General features: G+C 33.8%; 1 protein-coding gene across 1 annotated transcript; it reads left to right on the top strand.

Annotated features, from left to right (window-relative positions):
• Nucleotides 1-267: 267 nt before the first annotated feature.
• On the top strand, nt 268-23,390 carry LOC100377822 (very long chain fatty acid elongase 4-like). Its single transcript, XM_085501086.1, has 7 exons — nt 268-372; nt 18,012-18,087; nt 19,646-19,833; nt 20,546-20,626; nt 21,293-21,464; nt 22,011-22,138; nt 22,937-23,390. The coding sequence occupies exons 2-7, from the start codon at nt 18,021-18,023 to the stop codon at nt 23,216-23,218; spliced, it is 918 nt and encodes a 305-aa protein (XP_085357212.1). The 5' UTR covers nt 268-372; nt 18,012-18,020; the 3' UTR covers nt 23,219-23,390.
• The last annotated feature ends 1,073 nt before the right edge of the window (nt 23,391-24,463 follow it).

Genomic DNA, 24,463 nt, shown 5'->3' with positions numbered 1-24,463 from the left:
TAGTGAGTAGAAGTGAATTATATCATTGATTAAGATGACCTGATCTCATTTGAAAAATTATGTGCAACTCACCCTTTTACAAAATGTAAGTGACCATCTTTAGAAATCATTTGATGCTGTCAGCAAATCAAAACACTCGTTATACCGCTAGTCGCCAAGAAGATAAGTAAGGCCTTTACTGATTAGTCACCATTGCTTTACAAAAGGAGGTTTGACATGAAACATGTTTTATGGCAACCGGAACATGTAACGTTGTCTGTTGAACTTCGAACCACACTAAAAGTAAAACACTGCGAAGTGAGAACTGTCTGTTGAACTTCGAACCACACTAAAAGTAAAACACTGCGAAGTGAGAACTGAAACGATCACAAGGTACGTTGTCCAGTTATCATTTTAATAAACTCCGAATTCACAGTACCGTATGACAGTGACATATCTAGCAATCATTGACCTATAGATGGCGGGCATTAGATGCGACATGTATCTAAGTGGAACGACCTGGGAAAAGATACCGCAATATCCTGACGCGAAGGGGTTTACCCCGGGGTTTGCACTCAGTTGTGGGGTATTTATTATTTTCTGTGTACCTGAATGTCACATTATTTCGTCCGCCACATTATATACAGCCATATCAAGTACTAGCATCTACAATTTGTCGTATGTGTCGAAGTGCTTATTCTGGTCTTCAGAGATCCAGGACAAGCAATGCCAGAATTCACTGAGATCTATTGAAATATAGCTTGTGTACTTGAACTAGGGAGATACCATCTTGTCGTAGAAAGCACTAGTCAAATGATAAAATATTGGATGAGTACATGTATAACGGTTATGCCAGAAAATGCACTAATGAGCGAAGCATATAAGCTTGGTTTAAACATGCACAATTAACTTTATAGTTTAATACACAAAATTGGGTATCTACCGGTACCAGTGTGACTCAAATATTACATGATTTAAAACTCTTTCTTTTACAGTTAAGTTTTGCATTTTCTTTTCTATCTTTTTATAGTATAATAGTTTAGTTTTATATTATTATTATTTTTGTAATGTATTAGCTTAGTTTTTTTAACCTTTTATTCTTTCTTAAACATTTGTATATAACCATTGCTAATCCCTCCAGGGACTGTGTAAGTGTTAATAAAATTATTAAAAATCAGAGGACATTTAATGGTTCCTATGGTAAACATTTCGGTAATGCAATTACGTGAATAATTAGCATTCAGGTCAGCTCGGAAACGGTCAGACTTGAATTAATACTAAAATCAAGACAAAATAACAAGTCCTTGTAAAATATTCAGTGTTCAGGTTAGAAATTGTGACCCAGTAAACAGGTTTCCATAATCTTACCAGAGTCCCAGCATCTTATTGCACACATACAACTTATTTAAAAGTCAGTATGTTACAAATAGACTGAAAACAAAATGGCAAAATATTGTGTGGAAATCGTGTTATTTTTTTTATGTCTGCATACCCACAAGAACAAACACTCAAGCCAGATTTGTGTGTAATATGTGATTTATAAAAAAATGACGTCAAGTGCTTTAAATACAAAGAACACTATTCATGCAAATACTGTTAAAACTTTGAACCAGGAAGTCATCTAAATATTGACTTCAGCTAAAATCATTACAACACATAAAATCCAGCTAGATATTTACAAGATCTTGATATCGATAAAAACCAAAGACAAGCGTCTTTGGGTTAAGTCCTACTGCAGTGGTAGCTAAAAATACAACACAACAAAAAATTCTTCAAATGAAGTACTGGACAGAGGATGGAAGGAGAAAGAATCATGTAAAAAATTGCTCAGGTAGTTTTTCGCTGCTTGTTGATGGGAAAAAGTAGCGAAAGTGAGCAGACTATAAAATCGTGAATTTTACCGATGAACCAAAGCTTCTGATTGGTTGACAACTGAAGTGGTAAGACCCTTGTTTTGATTGGTCTATATAATCCTAGCCAAAAAGATAAATTACAGGCACTGCAAAATATAATATGTCTTGTGGATTCTTCCATAAATTGCTTAAGGGTAGCCATGTCTCCCTGAAGCCCTATTTAACATTGCGCATGAGCACAAATGTAATCGATTGAGTTTATATCTGAAAGTGTCTGGTACAAAACCCAACTTGGACCTTTCAAATATTTCTGTAGACAACAGGGTATGTGTTTTTTTGCCGTTTTTGAAGCTGAAACAATTTTACTACAGAAACGAAACCACTCATGCTAGAACTTTAAAGCTTACTAACTTGCTAAGCAGTCGCACAAACTCAGTTCTAACCATAATCTTATATATATATACATGTTCCCAAAAGTGTTTAGTAAAGTCAAACACTGTTTAGAACTGTGTATTCCTGTCACCATATTGAATATATCATGCTATGCTGGGATTGTCTAGTAATATTTAAATATTTTCATTGTTGCCCTCCAGTCATTAAGTGTGTTTTGATTTGCCTTGAGGGATCCAATAACAGAAATATATTGGTAGTAGGGTTTCAAATTCCAATATTTCACTATGATTGGCTCAAGACATTGGCTAAACATTGTATTCTCCCATAATTCCCTTTATTTTTACAACCAGCCAATCAGTGAAATACAGTGCAAATAAAGTCATTTGAAAATGACTTTCCATCAACCAATATAAACCTCTCGTTTCAGTTTGAATTGTGAAATTTGTGATCACAATTTATAATTATAATGTTAAATAATTAGTTTCATTGATAAATTTTGGTTGATTTTCACACTATTATACATTAGATTGTAAACAATTAGAAACCATGCAAATTTTGAGCCACAAACAGCTGATGATATAAATATGAGTTATAATAGTGGATATTATACATTTGTATAACAGTGTAAAGCCAATGCTGACTGAAATATAAAAAAAAAAGCAAAGAACTTGTTTCTGTATTTTATTTATTACTTTGTTTTGTGAAAATAGCTATACTATGCATGACTGCAAGTTTGTTGCTTTGATACTTGGTATGCACGAAAGTGGCACATTATTATTGACTATTTTTCTAGTTTTACCATACCATACTCAATCTTACGTGTATATCAACTGACAGGCTGCTTGTTATATAATTTATTGATCTTTCTGCTGTCATATTCAGAACATTAACATCAAAATAGTTCCTGAACCCCTGACTCTCCTCCATAATAAAAATATCTCTAAGAGACGTTATACAATGCTATATTATAAGGTTATTTATTGCATATAACAAAATTAGGATCCGTATATCTTTTCACATATTAATTGTTACTACCTAATACTAAAATACCGGTATGTTTGGATAATTAGAGTACTAGAACACTAGCACTTATAGTCTGGTTAGACTTGAAATACACCACGAATATTCACTTTTGAGATATAATTTTGGTATGTGTTATTTCTTGGATATTTTATCTTCGTCGTCCTGTACTTCGTTTAGTAATTTGAACTTCCCAGTTTGCGTCAAAGGGCGAGTTTTGCGATTTCCGCATCGAAAATGCCTTTGCTTCATTATTTGCTGAGGGACGGCCGCTTATAGGTATGTGCTCTGTAACTTGCAGCACATGGACCTAAAAACGTTAGGTAATCAAACAAAAATGACGTTGTACTAAAGTCCAAAAAATACGTACAAGGTCTGCATTTTTTCATAGCATAAAAACGATTTACTACCTCGCTTATTGTGACACCCTCAAATCAACTGATTTCCATTCCCCTCAAGAGTCAAAATGGTATGTGCCTCCATTGTACGCCACAACTCGAAAGAGTCTTTTTTTTGCCTGGCGTGTTCATTTGCCTTCAATAACGTTTCAGTGGCTGTCGCTGTCGTACTCTAAGTCTTGCCGATAACATTTTGGTTCAAATTCACGTAGCTGTCGACGAGAAAACTCCGACAAATTTTCAACTAAAGCTAATTTGCATAACAAATTATTTTTCCCCTCGGTCGCCATATTGGACACCGCTTACAGCTAGGGAAATTCACTCGCATTAAATTGCGTTCGCCGTGATAGGCAAAAATGTATTTGCACTAAAGTACGTTCAAGATCTGCACTTTCTCATAGCATAAACACGGTTTTTACCTTTGTTACTAAAATCAAAATCGTTGCGTTGGGATTACGTTGATACAGTGTAACAATGTCGGCGCCAATGCGCAAAGTAGCCAAAATAAAAAGCATGATCATTTGATCACTGCTATTACAAAACTGGTAGGAGGTAATACATTTTGGGCGAAAGTATTCAAAAATCAGTTTTTGGCTGTTGCAATAGCAGTGGTGGGACAGGATTTTTTTCCAATCAGTGACTGTACGACCTACCTGTCAATTATGAACAAAATCAGCCAAACCAAAAAAATCGCAGGAGTTAAAAGCCGTTGCCGGTGAAAAGTTACCCCAACTTTGGTTAGACTTAAAATGCACCACAAATATTCACTTTTGAGATATAATTTATCCTGGTTCTTGGATAGTTCAGCTTCGTCGTCCTGTACTTCATTTAGTAATTTAGTAAAGTAACAGAGAATTGCCTTGCCTTGGCTTAATTGTTTGCTGAGGAACGGCCTCTTAGGTACGTGCTCTGTAACTTGCAGCACATGAACCTAAAAACGTTATGTAATCAAAATCACAAGAAGTTGACTATTCCTGATACGGGTATTGCTAAATCGCCAGCTGTGAACTTTATCAGGATTCCCATTGAAGTTACACGTCATTCTAGCAAGGAAAAATATTAATTAATTTTGTGCAGGTTATATAATGAAATAATTAATATTTCATTTTTGTTAGTGTATCTTTAATTTCATTTATTAAAATATGTACACATTATAACTAATTGGGGTGGGAATTGCCAAGCCAATTTATAAAAATATAAACAAATATTTTCGTAAATAACACTGACCGTGAAATACGCCCTTGAGAAGTGTTACTGACCGAATATTTTATATTGCAATTTCTTTAAATTTTAATTAGTTGTATTGCAATGCATAAGTAATATTGTAAATGTATATATATATATATATATATACATTTCTTTATTTCATTGTTGAGACTGAGTTATATATTTGTTACGTACTATAATTTATCTGTATTGGAAAACTATTATGGGGATTATTAATTTTAATAAACAATATTCAACTATCCTTTGCAACACCAATAAGATCATAATGATAATGTAATGTACGCATGGGTCTTATTTTGGAACTCCTGCCAGAGCAACTGTACAAACCATGAAGGCAAATTAATAGCTTCTAAGAATGGTATTCCCAGAATAGCGCAAGTTGTTAAAGAAACATAAAACTTTAATTCTCAACAACGATGAAAGGACCAGTTACTGCGACAAAGCCCTACTCCCCACAAGACCCATCCAATACGAAACCCACTTAACGCGAAAGCCACTTACTGCGAAGCTACTAGTTGGTATAATAAGATAAGTTCTATACATGTACATGTATGATGGTTAATGTAGAATGATATAATCAAATGCATCTTTAAACAAAACTTATTTGAAAGCCTTTTCCATTTTTGAGTTATGGCATTCATGAGTTATACTTATTGAAACCTGACACATTGCGCTGTTTATTGACTTTAATAGTTTATCAACTAAGGCAGATATTTTATAAATCCTTTAGCTGTTGTATTTATTACGATCACGTACATTTGTATTACTTGACACATTAAAGACATCAAGCAAATTTGCTGAAAATTCATTTTTAACCTTTCAAACGGAATAATTTTTCACACCAAAATGTTGTATTTTGTTACATTTTGAACCACATGAAAATACTTTCAATTGGCTTCAGGTCATGATGAAAATTACTGACATTCGTCATTTGGTTTTTGCGAGTTGATTCAAAATGGCCGACTGGCTGTCACTTTGTCACCATCCATAGCAGCATGGAGGTCCTTACATGTATTTAATTCCATCATAATATTATCAAAAATGACAGTTCAATGATGGGATTGCTTGTTGAATTCTGCTCAGTTGTGAATATTTTTAAAAATTTATTCAACAATAATTTATCACAGATATTTGCAAATTGCAAAGTTTTTCCTGCATCTGACATCTATGTTTCATAAATCCCTCAATTAATGGTTATTATCATATACCTCATATTCGTCTGCCGCATAACACTATGAGGAATCTGATGATTGAGCCATGCAATAATTTTGCATATCTCACACAAACCTGTTTGACCATATTTCGACAAACATGTTCCTTTTATAGATTTAGAGCAATGCACACTCCAAACTGGTTTCAGCCAGTTACAGCTTGTGCATCATAGTGCTAGAGATGGCAATCATACATTGTAGCTAGTCTGTATTGATCTTGACAGTACAGAATTGTACAATTATGTTGTGAGGCTTTCTGTTATATAACCTTGATCGCATTACCGTACGTGTATGTAGCTACAACTACAAATGTACAGCTGTTGAACACAGGAAGTTATCTAAGGTCTGACATCTCACCACGTTCATGAGGTTACAAGTTCCGGTCAGGGCTCTATCGGGGTTCTAGTTTGAAAGAGTTGCAATAGTTGTTAGCAAGACCAAAAGTTAGAATGCTCACACGTCTTGTTGATCATGTTCTGTCAGGCACATAAATAACAACATGAACGTTTGAATAAATAGTAGAAATAAAATTAATATCCAAGATAAATGAAACGCCAGTAGTTTGAACAATTGCATTTATTTTTAATGTACCCTATAGTGTATACACTGAATATGGCTTTGCTGCCTTACATGTAGGTCATATGGGTAATTTACCCTCGCAAGGTCGGCACTTCTGACCTTAATGCTCATCATTTTGTTTTTCTGACCAGATTCAAACTGGACGAATGGAGCCATATCTCTGAGTTGTATTGATCAATTGTGTTTTAAAGTTCTTATATTTCTTACATATGCACCCACATATGCATATTAAGCCTGCTTAAACCATGTAAATGTAAAGTTATGCTTTGAACATACTTTATATGTATACCTGTATCTTTTTGAGGATGTATTTCTTGCTGTATTGTCTTTTCAGAAATAGTTCTGTTCTAAATATGACTTTTAGTTCTAAATGTTCTAAATATGACTTTGCTATGAAGACATGCTGGCATTCATGACTGGCTTGCAGTTTAGTTACTTCCTGCTCACTTGCATGATAACATGAAATATTTGTCAACTTTTCAACCAAACTGTCAGTCTGTTTCGATTATATTAATACTGCAAACAAATTCAATATATACACGGTGGTCTGCATGAGAAAAAAGACACATGATATTCAGCTGCAAAAACTGGCAAACTAGTATTTTCCAGATAAATAGACCCAAATGCATAAAATGTGTGAAAAACTTGGATATTGTTTCTTTCGCACACAATTTTGTTCATGCATTCAAACACTGCCCTGTTTTAATCTGATAACCAGACTGCTCATGACTAATGAGTTTCAATCATAGTGTAATTTAATGCTTTGCTTAAAATTACCTTTCTGGTCGAACATAAATTAAATGAATTAATATAACAAAAAACTGCTCATTATGATTTTCTACACAATGTTTGTTTGTTTCAAAAAAAAAATTGATACAAAATTGCATGAAAATATACATGTACTAATATTAATATTAATTAATATGAGCTTATTATGAAGATACAATGTAGCATAAAAAATGCATAAAGTGATAATGAAATAAATGTGATATTTACTCTATGGGGGCCACCATCTTGAATATGGCATGAAACTAAATAAAGAGGCAAGTTGTGAAACCCGTTTTTTGGATTCCTACAAATCAGAAAAAAATACCAATCTTTCACAGCGAAACGATCCGTTGGGGTTACATGTATATATTAAGCCAACCACTAACAAAATTCGGCCAAATTCATCATTTTTGTGTGGAAAAATCTCTTGAATATGAACACCTAATTACACAAAGAACAATTTCCTCAGGTATTTAAAACCAAAAATTTTCTTTTCAACTTGGCAGCCAATCAGTGACAGCCTTAAAGTTAGATGACAATTTTGGTTTCAAATACCCCGGGAAAGTGTTCTATCTTCTTATATTGGTGTACCAGTTATATTGATTTATAACTAAACATACTTCATCTACTAATAATTAAAAAAAAGCAATTACCGGGGTATAGCATTATTATAGTGATTTTGGAACTTTTTCTAGAAAAGCAGAACCAGGACATGATGAAATGAATTATGCAGTACTTGTCCTTGTTTAGGATAATATTGATTCTCACAGGGGATGGAATGTGATAGTAATTCAAAATAACTTTACTGTAACTCTTATAAATGGGCATACACCTTCTAATTGTGAATTGATTTGTGTAGAAATAAAAGTTTATTTTTCTTGTACATATAAGCAGCTGTCTTTACATTTTGGTATTCTTATATGATTACATGTAGATACTACGGTACATGAATATACTGTGTACAAATGTACTACATGTATATACATGTAGTATCAAATGTTGGATGGCTGTGATGCATTTTTATAGTACTAGTATTTTAAATGTGCTACATGTCATGCATCTTAATGACCTAATTTGCATATTACTTAGCCAATTTTAAGCCTTTTCACTTTTTAGCTCCTCTGTCGACGAAGTCGGGCGGAGCTTATAGTATTACTGATTGTTTGACGTCACCGTCGCCGTCATCAACTTTACATTTTCGACTTCTTCTTAAAGACCACAAACTGTATAGTTGTGAAGCTTTCTAGAGAGGTACCTTGGGTGCTTCTCTCTCAGATTTGTTCATTTCGTGTGGATATGTTCAATTGTCTTATTTATAGCGAATATTTTGATCATTTTTGGTCAAAAATGCTATTTTCGACTTCTTGTTAAAAACCGCAAGTCCGATTGCTTAGATATTACATATATAGGTACTACATGTGGACCTCTCTCAGATTTGTTCATTTCGTGATGATATCTTTAATTCTCTAATTTTTGGTAAAAAGTGATATTTTCGACTTCTTGTTAAAAACCGCAGGTCCAATTGCTTTGATACTAGATTTCTAGGTACTACATGTGGTCCTCTCAGATGTGTTCATTTCGTGATGATTTTGTTCTTCAATTATCTAATTTTAATGACTATTTTTGACAAAAAGTCTGATTGCTTTGATACTATACATATTGTTTATTTTCAAATGATATCTTCTGTTCTTTAATTGCAATGTGCATTGATAACAGCGGAGCTGCTAGTTTGCCTAAAACTACCTAACTGATTTCAATGAAACTTTGTTCATGGATGTTCTGGGTAAATGCGAAGACCTGATTAATTTCTGTTTGCAATCTATGCATATTAATTACATTATTTTGCAGATTAATTAGCAAATTTTGGGTGCTTTTGGATAATCTACAGGTCTGATTACTTCAGGGTTGAAATCCCTGCATATTAATTACCTACTTTGTATAAATAGGTGACCTAATTTGTATACATACATGTAACTGTAATATCTCAAGCACTGTTTGTAAATAAAAACTATTGCTATTATGGAGGCAGGTGTGACATCAGATGACCATATATGGTCATTTGACCTAATGCTCTGTATGCATACATATAACTAATATATCAGACACTGTTGCAATTGGGATATGCAACAAGTGCTATTGTGTTGTCAGACGAGATATGCAACTAGTGCTATTGTGTTGTCAGACAAGATATGCAACTAGTGCTATTGTGTTGTCAGACGAGATACGCAACTAGTGCTATTGTGTTGTCAGACGAGATATGCAACTAGTGCTATTGTGTTGTCAGACGAGATATGCAACTAGTGCTATTGTGTTGTCAGACAAGATATGCAACTAGTGCTATTGTGTTGTCAGACGAGATATGCAACTAGTGCTATTGTGTTGTCAGACAAGATATGCAACTAGTGCTATTGTGTTGTCAGACGAGATATGCAACTAGTGCTATTGTGTTGTCAGACGACATATGCAACTAGTGCTATTGTGTTGTCAGACGAGATATGCAACTAGTGCTATTGTGTTGTCAGACAAGATATGCAACTAGTGCTATTGTGTTGTCAGACGAGATACGCAACTACCGTAGTGCTATTGTGTTGTCAGACGAGATATGCAACTAGTGCTATTGTGTTGTCAGACGAGATATGCAACTAGTGCTATTGTGTTGTCAGACGAGATATGCAACTAGTGCTATTGTGTTGTCAGACGAGATATGCAACTAGTGCTATTGTGTTGTCAGACAAGATATGCAACTAGTGCTATTGTGTTGTCAGACGAGATATGCAACTAGTGCTATTGTGTTGTCAGACGAAATATGCAACTAGTGCTATTGTGTTGTCAGACAAGATATGCAACTAGTGCTATTGTGTTGTCAGACGAGATATGCAACTAGTGCTATTATGTTGTCAGACGAGATATGCAACTAGTGCTATTGTGTTGTCAGACGAGATATGCAACTAGTGCTATTGTGTTGTCAGACGAGATATGCAACTAGTGCTATTGTGTTGTCAGACGAGATATGCAACTAGTGCTATTGTGTTGTCAGACGAGATATGCAACTAGTGCTATTGTGTTGTCAGACGAGATATGCAACTAGTGCTATTGTATTGTCAGACGAGATATGCAACTAGTGCTATTGTGTTGTCAGACAAGATATGCAACTAGTGCTATTGTGTTGTCAGACGAGATATGCAACTAGTGCTATTGTGTTGTCAGACGAGATATGCAACTAGTGCTATTGTGTTGTCAGACGAGATATGCAACTAGTGCTATTGTGTTGTCAGACGAGATATGCAACTAGTGCTATTGTGTTGTCAGACGAGATATATTTATTTAAAATGAAATAATAATAGAGATCAATAGCTCTAACTATCAATCTATTTTTTCACTTTGATTTATATTTTCAATTAAAACATTTCAGGTGTCATGTCCAAATGTGTCCACTGAAAGCATAGCATACATGTATACGCTACTCCCAACGTTGTACATTTAAACCACTTGCTTGTAAAAAAAATGGCCATAGGGGTTGCATTCAGTGGTCCAGAGGGCACCATCTATTGAAATCCAGTTTTATCAAGCAAGCTTCAGGTACCAAGATGACAACTTACCAATGGCCCTGGGAGAAATGTTGAATACGTCACCATCTCCAAAGCCTAAGGCTCTCTCTGAAAGCCTTTCACTAATGATTTTATGCGTCCTTTCCCATAATAGTACACATTTGTTGGGTATCCATCATGCAATCAATTTCAATGAAATGGTGGCTAGTTGACTCTTACTTCTCACATCGCATTTTTTGTGACTCTTTTTAGGGCTACTTTGCTTATGCAACGTCTTGAACAAAATTATGATAAGATTTGGTCATCTTTATGTAGCTTTACGAGTTAACAGTACTAAGTGTGGATCAAACTATGAGAAAGCCATTTTATAGCAACAACAATTGTAATTTGAGTGAATTGCTTGCCTTGTATATAATGGATGTCAACTTATTCAGGTTATAGTCTTTACATACAATATAGATGAGCTTTGGTCCCTCAGCTAATTATAATTCTGAGACAAGAGCAAAAATTTTGCACAAACCTTAATTATATAGGCTATGATCAAGGCTAATTTGCATACTGTAATCACTCTAAAATCTTACTTCCTCCCTCTGAAAATTAGACCACCAACTTTGTCAATTTATTTTCAGAATATGGTTCACTAAAATTTTGTACATTGTAAATTTAAATAAAAAATGTTATTTCTTTGGTTTTCTATAAAATATATGTAAACTTAAAGTTAGTTTATCTTTCGTGAATTTTTAGAGAACTTTAATATATTTTGTTTGAAGCTGAGATCCGCCATGTTTTTTTTGACCTGCCATGATGTCCTTTGACCTGATAGGTCAAGAATGCCATATGTAACCAATCAGAATACCATATGGTACTATCAACAGTTTCAGAAATGTTATGAATTTGAGCAATTGCAGAGAAGTCACTGCGGATTTCATCATTAACAAAATTGGAGTAAGATTCGTTGGCACTGATTTCTTGTCACGATATTTTTAAACAGGTGATTGGCACTTTTTAAAAGAAAAATGAAATATTCAAATTATATATCTAATGTACATGTAGCTCTGATTTATAGAATATTATTAAAGTTGTTCTGAGATCCTTCATGAAAGTTTAATATTCAGGTCTTTAGACTATTATGTGATATTTTTTTCTTTTGATTGTGTAAATAGGTAAGAACTTCTGGAAATAGCAAATGAAAAGCTGAATTGGACACCAACATTTGGAAATGCTAAAAATAATTCTCCAATTTGTAGAGTAATCTGCTTACATTTATCTCGTATTAATAACATAGTTGAGTACCACAAAAAGTTTTTATGAAAAGGCAAAATCAACTGATGGTCTGTTTGGAATTTTAAACTGTTCTGAGAAACTGAGATACAGTGAAACTTTTTAATCAAAAATAATCATTTTTATGGAAATGACCTGAGTTTTGTGAACTACAGCGTAAAATGCAACCAGTCAAGAAAATCCTCTCATTTGTTTGAAAAGTACCTAACTACATGTACTTGAATTGTCAACTAGCTGTGGGGATATCGTAGAAATAGATATGTTAGATAGAAAAATGAAAAATACAAACAATAATTTCAAACATTGAATGATTATTCAAGATTTTTGAATTTTAACGTGATATTAAAACACTAGTGGTGGTTCACCTACATGTATAGACCAGTCCTGATGATTAGTCAGCATTTTATGACAATTCTTTACTGTGGTCTTGTGTTGCAAATGAATTGTGTTCAGTTTTAAGTAAATAGTTACCATGTGTTGACACTGGTGTTGATACAACTGTCATGAAAAATACATGTAAAATATTATTATTATTACATGTATATAAATCAATATCACATGAGCATGTATTATAATTAAATCTACAGATTGGACACTCCTACTTCTTTTAATTTATTATTTATATCTATAGAATAAATGCAGACCTCAAAATACCTACACTGATGTATTGTAAAATTGATACCAGACATCTTTTGTGATCTTTTTCCATATTGTGATGTCATTGTTTTGTCATAATTCAGTAATTGAAATGTAAAGATATGCATAGTTTATTTGATAACCTTTCCCTGATACCAAATATAATATAATTGCAATAATTTTGAGTGTTTTTATTCACCCCTATATGTCCATATGTAATATTTCAAAAGCCAATACTGGAAAATGTCCAAATAGCAAAAATATACAATTTACTTGGTATAAGCTTTCATAAAACATTGTTCAGTATGAAAGGATGGAGGGTCTCCTATATCAGCTCAATTTCTATTTCATTTGACCCAAATTTTCATGACCTTTTGACCATATAATTATAAGAAATCAAAATATGATAACTGTAATGAATAGAGTACATTCATATTTTAAATGGCTACTTGTTGATCTGTAATATTTATGATGTACTTTTTTAAACTAAATCTACTGCCAAATTTTGCTTCAGTTTTCAACTTCACTATTTCAGTACATCAGATGATCCACTGTATGATTATGAAGAGTAACTTAGGGTGCCTTTCATGCATATGGGAACACCTTCAGCCATTACAGTAATTCCTCAGCTCCTGAGAGCGAGGTTATTTGTAGATATGTTGGCGATCACCGCTGTGTCTGCGGAAGTACTATGGGAGATTGCATGATGGGAGTGGAAAGTCTTTTTATCAGTAAAATAATTTTAGAAAAGTGAAAACTAAAGTGACTGTGAAATAAAGGTTGGTTTTAAATATTAAATATCATGACATTTGGATGTAATAATGAAAGGAAATTGAACTGGTATGAAAGGGCAGTACGCAAGGTCAGAAACCGGGGTCAAAATACGTCACAATACACCCATCAAGGCGGTTGCAAAGTGTCAACAACTATGGATGAGGTAAAAGACTTCGTTTGCCAGGGAGAAAAAATCATGCAAATTCGCTTCTTCTTTTTTAGCTCCGCTGTCGACTTTGTCGAGCGGAGCTTATCATATGAGTGATTGTCCGTGGTCGTCCGTGTCAATGTTTTACTTTTTTGACTTCTTCTTGAAAACTACAAGCCTGAATGTTTTGATACTTGGTGTATATGTACCTTGGGTAGACCTCTCTTAGGTTTGTTCATTTCATGTTGATATCTTCAATTCTCTAATTTTGGTGAATATTTTTGTCATTTTTGGTAAAAAGTGATATTTTCGACTTCTTGTTAAAAACCGCAAGTGCAATTGCTTTGATATTACATATATAGGTACTACATGTGGACCTCTCTCAGATTTGTTCATTTTGTAATGATATCTTTAATTCTCTAATTTTGGTGAATATTTTTATCATTTTTGGTAAAAAGTGATATTTTCGACTTCTTGTTAAAAACCACAAGTCTGATTGCTTTGATATTACATATATAGGTACTACATGTGGACCTCTCTCAGATTTGTTCATTTTGTGATGATGTCTTCAATTCTCTAATCTTGGTGAATATTTTTGTAATTTTTGGTAAAAAGTGATATTTTCGACTTCTTGTTAAAAACCAATAGTTCAATTGCTTTGATATTACATATTTAGATACTACATGTGGATCTTTCTCAGATTTGTTCGTTTCGTGATGATATCTTCGATTCTATAATTTTGGTGAATATTTTTGTCATTTTTGGTAAAAAGTGATATTTTCGACTTCTTGTAAAAAACCAATAGTCTGATTGCTTTGATATTACATATATAGGTACTACATGTGGACCTCTCTCAGATTTGTTCATTTTGTGATGATATCTTCGATTCTATAATTTTGGTGAATATTTTTGTCATTTTTGGTAAAAAGTGATATTTTCGACTTCTTGTAAAAAACCAATAGTCTGATTGCTTTGATATTACATATTTAGATACTACATGTAGACCTTTCTCAGATTTGTTCATTTCGTGATGATATCTTCGATTCTATAATTTTGGTGAATATTTTTGTCATTTTTGGTAAAAAGTGATATTTTCGACTTCTTGTAAAAAACCAATAGTCTGATTGCTTTGATATTACATATATAGGTACTACATGTGGACCTCTCTCAGATTTGTTCATTTTGTGATGATATCTTCAATTCTCTAATTTTGGTGAATATTTTTGTCATTTTTGGTAAAAAGTGATATTTTCGACTTCTTGTTAAAAACTGCAAGTCCGATTGCTTTGATACTATACATATTGTTCATTTTCTAATGATGTCTTCAGTTCTTTAGTTGAAATGTTTGTTTTTTGTGCAATCAAAATTAATACAAGAAATGCTGCCAATATAATACACAAAACAACCCTGGGACGTTTATCTTGAGAAATTGAGAAGACGAAAATCCCCTGGGACAGTCGTTGTGAAACAATAGACATGACACCAGGGTATCAAGTTTATTTTGATTATTTGAAGATGGAAACTGCTGCTTTATGGAAGAGCAAAGTTCAATGTCATTGGTACAGTAATGACGTTTTTAGAGGGGTGACTCGCTAGAAGTATTCGCCGAGACTCCAGACTTCTCATTTGAGTTCTGTCACCAAACTGTACGTTTTGATGACTCGTATGCACTTCTGGGACTTGTAATAATTTTCTGGAAACTGCGAAGCAAATCACATATTTTCCTTATTAATTGTTCATAGTTTTTATTTTCAGTTTTTATTGTTCATAATTATTTACGGTAATAACATATTTTTCCGATTGTGCCAGTGTGCATGGCAGCTTTACCCACATACAATAAGACAGGATGATATGTACGGATATGTGTGAGTATGTTTCATGGATTAATAGGTCACTCCTTTGCTTAAATTCCAACTACATCTCTGGAAATATCACTTGCTGTTTATCATCAATATTTTGATATCTCACAATGTGTCGATTGCATATCTGGAAATTCTAACTACTATTTCGCAGAATTTGATCAGCCTTGCTTTTACCAGTCATTTAATTCAACTACCATATTGTCTTTCACAGTGAAGGTTAATTGTAAATTACACAGAGGTAACATTACAATACATTTCCCTTCACATTCCCCTGTATTACATAACAATCTTTGAGCTGAGGCAGTTATGGTTCTAAAACCATCACCAGTTCTCTTGTAACTTATTGATGTATTCCATGATACTCAGCCATGATGTCAAAAAGTCAATCTGCTTGCATGGACCAATCAGATTGTCTATATTATTTAATAATAAAGTCAATCTGCTTGCATGGACCAATCAGATTGTCTATATTATTTAATAATAAAGTCAATCTGCTTGCATGGACCAATCAGATTGCCTGTATTATTTAATAATGAAAATTATTACTTTGGACTGCCATGATATAACGATATGGAATCAATTACAAAATTCATGGAGGTCAGGACTGTCATCCCGTCATCTGGATTGTTGAATTTTTTCTCAAACATTTCTTTGGTTTAAAATTGAAGATGAGATTAAAAGCACACATGTCTACTGTGTAAACTTGAAGGGACATTTGTCCCTACATTGAATCCGACTAGAAAATGAAAGCATTTACGTTCATGAGTTATGCATGTATGTACTTGTATGAACTCTTGCTGCCTAGCAACAAGGTTCATTGTTTTGCTAACAGCCGTAAAAACCTTTGACCTGTTTTGTGGTTGCCGGCACTAACACGCACATTATACTCATAAGTGTAGGAAGTTCTCAACAGAGAATTGTTTCTGTGTAATCTGCAGTTTGATTTCTGGGATAGTATTCAGCACAGATCTAAGGTAAGATGGATACCTGTGTGTTTCACTGTTTGGATTAGTCTAAAATAATGTGACATGTGCTGTTGTATTCATTTTATTACTAATTGTTATAAAATTCTATATATAAACATTTTTATTGAACAATTCTTTGAACAGTCTAGATTTTAAACTGTAACATTGTGTGTAGAGTAAAATAGTATGAAGAAATATTATGTAATCAGAAACTAGGTGCTCGTGATGGACCTACATGTATGGAACAATGCTTTAACATTCAATTCCTATAGTACCGGGGTAATACATTCATTAGTTCCCAAAAAGCCTATTTTTGCTGATGGGAATTAGATTATTTATTCGTTATAAAATGGTTCAGAAAATAGTTACGAGTGACTATCAACTGCACATACTAAACCTGGGATATCAACCATTGTGATTATGTTGTGAATGCGTAGACCATTGTAACCATGCATAAACTATTTTCAAATTATTTTTTTTTTAAATCGTTCAGTTTGTTCACCACAATCGCACTTTGAATAGATCGTACTTTGACATTATTAATTCACTTCCACATTGTGTTATCAGAATGTCATTAGGAATTACCAGAGAACTGTATCAGTACAACACTCCATTCTGATTGGTTAATAACAGGCTTGACCTATCAGGTCAAAGGATGTTGTTCCAGGTCATGGCCGAAAATACTTTGCATCCACAGTTTGTGTACAAATGAACACATCTGACAATGAAGATAATGTAAAGATTATGACTTTTACTGTGTTCCCACAGATTCTGATAATTTTAACATTGTGTATTCTGATGGTACTCAATTAAATTGTAATTAAGTGTGTTTATTTTTGAATTTCTGTTTCTTCATTGTAAAAGTGCAACTATTTTTGCAATTTTATTTTCCCTAAAGAGACATAATATTCCCCTCAATCTGGTGCATGGTGAACTAAAATAGTCATTTACATACTTTATTCAGATGGGTGCTCGGCTAAGTTCCTACTAACATGAGTTTTGGAGTACCTTTGGCACCAAGTCAAACAAGTACATGCACAGTATAGTATTTAAAAAAAAAGCTTTCAACTTCACTCTGATAACTAAAAAAATGTTATAAATCATATACGCCAGAATAGCTGTTGTGTCGGTATGTCTGATAATTATTATGGGATGGAGGAGTGCTAATATTTACATTGTGGTTTTGTGTGCACTTCTAGAAGGTGAGGTCTTGTTAGAATGTTGACAAATATTAGGAGAGCAAAGAGGAAGTGACCTTTGTATAATGTACTATGCAGCTTTCTCTATTCTGTTGAAGTGTCAATATTCACCATTAAGAAGTTTTTTTACTAGTGTTACCTTGTATGTTTCTTTATGCTTTCAATTTTAGAATCACAAAATGGAGTTGATAAAAGACAAGTTGTATGAAATCAGAGAACAGTATGAATACAGTATGTCAAATGGCGGTAAGTGCACAGGTGTTTTTTTTGTAGACGGTGTTTTGAAGGATGGCTCAACTGGTGGCTAGTGAGGTGCTGGCAAGGGTGGTTAGGGAGAGGGTGGCTAGTGAGGTGCTGGCAAGGGTGGCTAGTGAGGTGCTAGCAAGGGTGGCTAGGGAGGTGCTGGCAAGGGTGGCTAGTGAGGTGCTGGCAAGGGTGGCTAGAGAGGTGCTAGTAAGGGTGGCTAGGGTGGTGCTGGCAAGGGTGGCTAGTGAGGTTGCTGTCAAGGGTGGCTAGTGAGGTGCTGGCAAGGGTGGCTAGTGAGGTGCTGGCAAGGGTGGCTGGTGAGGTGCTGGCAAAGGTGGCTGGCAAGGGTGGCTAGGGAGGCGCTGGCAAGGGTGGCTAGGGAGGCGCTGGCAAGGGTGGCTAGGGTGGTGCTGGCAAGGGTGGCTAGGGTGGTGCTGGCAAGGGTGGCTAGTGAGGTGCTGGCAAGGGTGGCTAGGGTGGTGCTGGCAAGGGTGGCGCTGGCAAGGGTGGCTAGGGAGGCACTGGCAAGGGTGGCTAGGGTGGTGCTGGCAAGGGTGAGTGGCAAGGATGACTTAATGGATGGTACAGTAAATGCTGTACAGTTGGTTCAGTGTTGGTTCTGGGAGGCTGATCTAAATGATTTTGTTTTTCTAAGGAAATATTCTATTCAACCATATATAATATTCATATGGAAAAAAAACAGATTCTGTTTTAAGGAATTTATATTGAGTTGTTCATTTATAAAATATCATCAATATAAAACAAATCAACACTGTTGTGTTGGTTGATGCAAGATTGAAATCACATTATGTCTGTGTAGGGGTGCATGCATGCATGAATGTTGTTTGTCTGTGTGGAAGGAAGAAGGAGATAACAAAAATGATAATAATTGACGTGATTCACAACTTTAAGTCACTTTTAAGGATTTTTTGATACTGTATGAATTTAGAGAGACATGCATGGTGTGCATATACTGTCATACTATATACTATTCATTTATTTTTTGGTAATTAGTGAGCAAAAATACAATTATTTGAAAATGCTTATTTTTGTCTTATTTACATGTACATACATGTATATTAATCTTTATGTGTTAGTGACGTATATGCTTACATGTAGGTAAATTAAGATGTTTCTGTGTGTAATATTTTAATGATTCAGTATATAATTAATGTGATTTGGGGTTTACTAGTACATGTGTACGGGCTTTTATTGAATATGTGTTTCTAAATACATTCCTGTAATTGCATTAATTATTCACTGGGTTTTAATTTCACTATTTCTTACAGATAAGTAAAATCTGCAAAATTAATCTTTGTGAACATGTAAAATAACAAAAAAACTCATTGTTTCCTTGACAAATTTGTGAAAATATGCTCAAAACATCAAAAAGTGTAATGTCAGTGAAAAATGGTTTTACAGTATTTAAAAGTATATTCACCTGCCTGCAGTGTTGTACTCTTAATGACGTGTCTACACTGATTCCCATCCCTTAATAGATGCAAATTATGATAGCTGGCATGTTATAAGTTATTGACCTTTTTCTTATTTTCTGCAGATAAGAGAGTGGAAAACTGGTTTTTGATGTCATCACCATGGCCAACATTGGCTGTTATTTTAGTGTATTATATTTTTATATGGTTGGGCCCCAAATACATGGAAAACAGAGAAGCATACAAGCTGCAAACACCAATGATAATATATAATTTTTCCATCATGGGACTGTCTGTTTACATCTGGTGTTCGGTGAGTATACTATTATTTATGGTATAGCGCCCTCTAGTGGTCAGTCTTTAATGTGTCACTCAGTATGAGGCTAAAATTTTAAGAAGCCATATACATGTAAGAAGGGTGAAATGGATGACAGCTATAAACTTTAACATCTGAAAAAGATTATTCAAGAAATCTTTAGAAATGCAGGTACAGCCCAGAATAGGTAATAAATAAGGGGTGATTGATAACACAGGATGCATATGCAATGTTTTGAGGTTGAACATCCTATTGTCAAAACAATACCTACAGGGAAAAAAAACAAATGCAAATTGATGAAGTACAATATACTAAATAGCATCTGGTCAAAAAGACTGGAATGGCATCTAGTATCATGAGATAGTATCAGTGAAACACAGCAAACTGTTCTGAAATAGTGGAAATACACCATGTTGCAAAAAGTGTCAGAGCTGTAAAAAACGTGTCAGTGACTGGCAATAGACCAACACATAATGGGTGAAAATATACCGGTACTTTGATTCAAAATGGCTGATTGGTGGTCATTTCACTTTTAAATTATTGAATACAGTTCTAAAGCCATATGTATGTTTCTGACATGTTCCAAAGGCTTGTGTTCAGACTTTATAAATGTAACACAGATAATTTAATGATATTATTTGTTTTCAATATCTACCAGAAATGCCAAATTTATGTGATTTGTGATTCTAAACCCCTTCTTTGTTTTCAGTGTGTTTACAGTATGTATATGGCCGGGTACAAGTTTTCCTGTACACCTGTTAGTTACACCTATGATACTTATGATATTACGGTAAGTTTTATATTATCATATATACTTATGTAATATTATTATTATTATTATTATTATTATGATAACCAAAGGTGAGTAGAAGATGGAGAGGATTGTGCAAATTTCATGGTAGTATATGATTACCAATTGGTCAAAATAAGTCTAATTTTTGGTGCATGTATACGGCTATGAATGAAAGGAAACTGACTTGGTGATAAAATACTGCCTGCAGTTTTCAATTTCCATTACTATTTGTTACTATTAAAAACACATCTCTTAATAGAAGAGATTTGTAAATAAACAATTGTATTTATGGTATTTTGTGTTCAAAGACATCTGTCATCTACGTAACATGTACATGTGATACCTGTACATACAAAAATCTTGAAAAGTAACTAGATCTAATCAACTTATTTACTCACCAAATATGGTCATGTGACCTCATTAAAAATGCATAACTATCATATGTGCAACACTATTGTAGATGGACATTCTACCAGTGTTTGTAATAAAGAAACTAGGGGGGCTTCTACATTTGTATCTCTGATTTCAAGCTTTCTTGCTGCTTAAAGGGACTGATAGATAGTGACACATTCGTTCTCAGTCAGTTTTTTATGTTTTTTTTAAAATTCAAAATGTAAACAAAGTCGTCATGGTAACAGAACAAATTTTGTTATTTCTTTGCAGATAGCTGCAGCGTTGTGGTGGTACTATTTTTCCAAGGGTATAGAACTCTTAGACACAGTATTTTTTATTCTTCGCAAAAAAAATAACCAACTTAGTTTCCTTCATGTATATCACCATTCAACAATGTTTATATTGTGGTGGATTGGAGTCAAATGGGTTGCTGGTGGTCAATGTGAGTAAATATCCTTGATATATGGAATTATTTAACATAACCTTGTGTGCATTGTGTAAAGTACACATTCTTTGCACATTCAATTCACTTTTTATTTTGGCATAATTTGCATTTTTTTTTTTTAGCTAAAGTAAAAATGGATATTACTATGCTCGATTAATAAATTTGATATTCTAGGATCACTTTATATACTGAACTATATGTGCCATTTATTTACACCAGCCAGGCTATGGTTTGTACATGCTAAATATACACAATAACATTAATGCAACTATAATGCAGAAGTCTTTCTCTGATTTTTTTACCATTTTATTGTGTTATAATATCCTAATGTTTGAGTATGATAGCTTTATTTCCCATAATGCATTATAATATGGATCAGTTTAACACAAGTTCCTTACTATCTTGCACGGCATCCTGACCAATGATATGAATGATGTGATTCTTGTACATAAATAACTGTTGGCCATTCTTGTCATGTGTCATCATACGGTTTGTCATTTTACAATTGGTATTATGAATATTCCTATTTGACTTGTTTTTCAGCTACTGTTGGGGCTTCTATTAATTGTTTTGTTCACATAATTATGTATTTCTACTATGGGATGTCGGCTTTGGGACCGAGATTCCAGAAATTCTTGTGGTGGAAGAAATACCTTACCATTCTGCAGTTGGTACGTATCTAAAATTATTTCATTCTTCAACATACCCGACTAAACCTGTTAGATGCCATGTGATCACCATATTGTTAGTTGTTGCTTTCAATGTTCAATTATACATAAATTAATAATGTACTCTGTTCAATATCATTTTAGCATATGTTGTATGACTGATGTTTTTGATTAAATTAAATCCCAAATCCAGGAACCTGTTTATATAATAGTGTGATGTTTTATTACCAAATGGCTATGCATGAGGTGAAATTTTTGGATGTCAGAGCCATGTATATATACAGATAGAAGATAACATTTTGTTTGAATAATTAATTTCCAGCTGGCATGTGACCTGACATACTGACATACTGCCATGCGACCAGGCGCACTGCCATGCGACCTGGTGCACTGCCATGCGACCAGAGGCACTGCCATGTGACCTGACGCACTGCCATGCGACCTGACGCACTGACATGCGACCTGACGCACTGACATGCGACCTGACGCACTGACATGCGACCTGACGCACTGACATGCGACCTGGCGCACTGACATGCGACCTGGCACACTGACATACTGCCATGTGACCTGACAGTGTAATGCCTGTTGTTTACTCAATTGATACCACAAAGGTTATTTTCTCTTAGTATTATGTTTATTTAAAATATGAAAAATGCAGAAATAATGCAGTTTGTGGTCTTTCCATAAATAAATTGACATAAAATATGATGACTGATTTTAGACTGTCATACTCATGAATGAATAATAGTGCATATTATTTAATATTTTATTTCCTTTTATTTACTTATTTATTTACAGATTCAGTTTAAAATTGGTATTGTCCATGCGGCCCAGTCTCTGTATTTTGGATGTGATTTCCCGAAATGGATGCACTATGCATTGATTGGATATGCTTCTAGTTTCATCATTTTGTTCTCCAACTTCTACTTCCATGCTTACATAAAAAAGACACAGTTAGCCAGAAAAGCCAAATATGAGGCCAAAATGGCTATGCAGAATGGAAACTCAAACCAAATTTATAGCAATAGTAAAATCGTTTCCAATGGTCATTCAACGTACGAAACTAAAAAGGAACAATAACAATAGATGTTATCATGCTGTTATTTTTATAATGTTGAAAAAACTATTTCTCCTAATTCATTGGTCAATTATCTTTCTGGCTTTTACCGTATTTGCTCTATAGTAGTGCACTAGCATAATTAGTAGGTTATTTATTTTTATGATACTTAGTGCAATAAATTGCAATTTTTCAGTTTATGCGCATTTCTGTTAGAGTACTTTCACTGTGTAACACATACCAGTAAAATCTAATGTGCCCTAGTGCACATGGACTTTGAAATGCCTTGCTTGGAACTTTCAAGAAAACAATGGAAGTTATTTATTGTAACAAAATAAATTAGACATTGATTGTGAATTATCTCAAGCACTGATCTCAGAAAAACACTGAAACATGCATCTTGAAATCATTTAAAATCGTTGAACCAGATTTAATGATGAATAAGCGTAACTTGTTACCGAGTGATAGTTATAAAACAAATAAACTTATGATTTACTGAAATCAATATTTGCATTTAGGAATCTTAAAAATAAAAAGATCATGTAATAAGTGAGAAGTAACATGTAAATTATGTATTTTTATATTTCAGTGCTTGATGTGGAAACAAAAATCAACATATCTAAGGTACATGTAAATGCATGTTTTAATCGTGTTGCTGGTACAAGGAAATCTTAAAGTTTGTTTATTTACTGTCCCTCACTGATTCAAATGAAGTAAATATTAAGAAACGTTTTTATGAAATTTCTATTCTAATAAATTCAATGACACTGTAAATATTTATTTTCTATATCATCTTTTTAATGAGTATCATGTTCATTGGCACACGTCTTTGACCTGTTGAATTGTTGAATCTGAATGGAGATAGCTTGTCATGTCATGTGAAGTTTTTTTGTGTGTGCAATGAAAATTGGGTTTTAATGCTTTAAAAAAAAACACTTTTCTTTGTTCACATTGGAGTTGGCAACAATGTAACTCATGACTGAAATAAAATTACATGACTGAATGAAACTGACGCAGACACAAATACTTTTTGCTGGCATTTTAACGCATTATATTTATAAGGTTATCATGAGAATACTGCAAAGTATGAACTAAGGCGGATGTGTGACCTGACATATTGCCATGTGACCTATATTGTGATCATATACTTCTTTAAATTTGTACATACTTTGTAATGTAATGCATACTTTGTAATGTAATGCATACTTTGTAATGTAATGCATACTTTGTAATGTAATGCATACTTTGTAATACAACCTTGTATTCTG

Source organism: Saccoglossus kowalevskii, chromosome 1, assembly GCF_978046115.1.
Source record: "Saccoglossus kowalevskii chromosome 1, keSacKowa6.1, whole genome shotgun sequence".
In the NCBI taxonomy this organism is placed as follows: domain Eukaryota; kingdom Metazoa; phylum Hemichordata; class Enteropneusta; family Harrimaniidae; genus Saccoglossus; species Saccoglossus kowalevskii.
The sequence above is the reverse complement of the archived record's forward strand: the minus strand, read 5'-3'. Positions and strand labels throughout refer to the sequence as shown.

Coding starts and splice junctions, on each gene's coding strand:
- LOC100377822 (XM_085501086.1), top strand. CDS start 18,021: ATGGAGTTGATAAAAGACAAGTTGTATGAAATCAGAGAACAGTATGAA. Junction 20,627..21,292: donor ATGATACTTATGATATTACG/GTAAGTTTTATA, acceptor ATTTCTTTGCAG/ATAGCTGCAGCGTTGTGGTG. Junction 22,139..22,936: donor ACCTTACCATTCTGCAGTTG/GTACGTATCTAA, acceptor ATTTATTTACAG/ATTCAGTTTAAAATTGGTAT.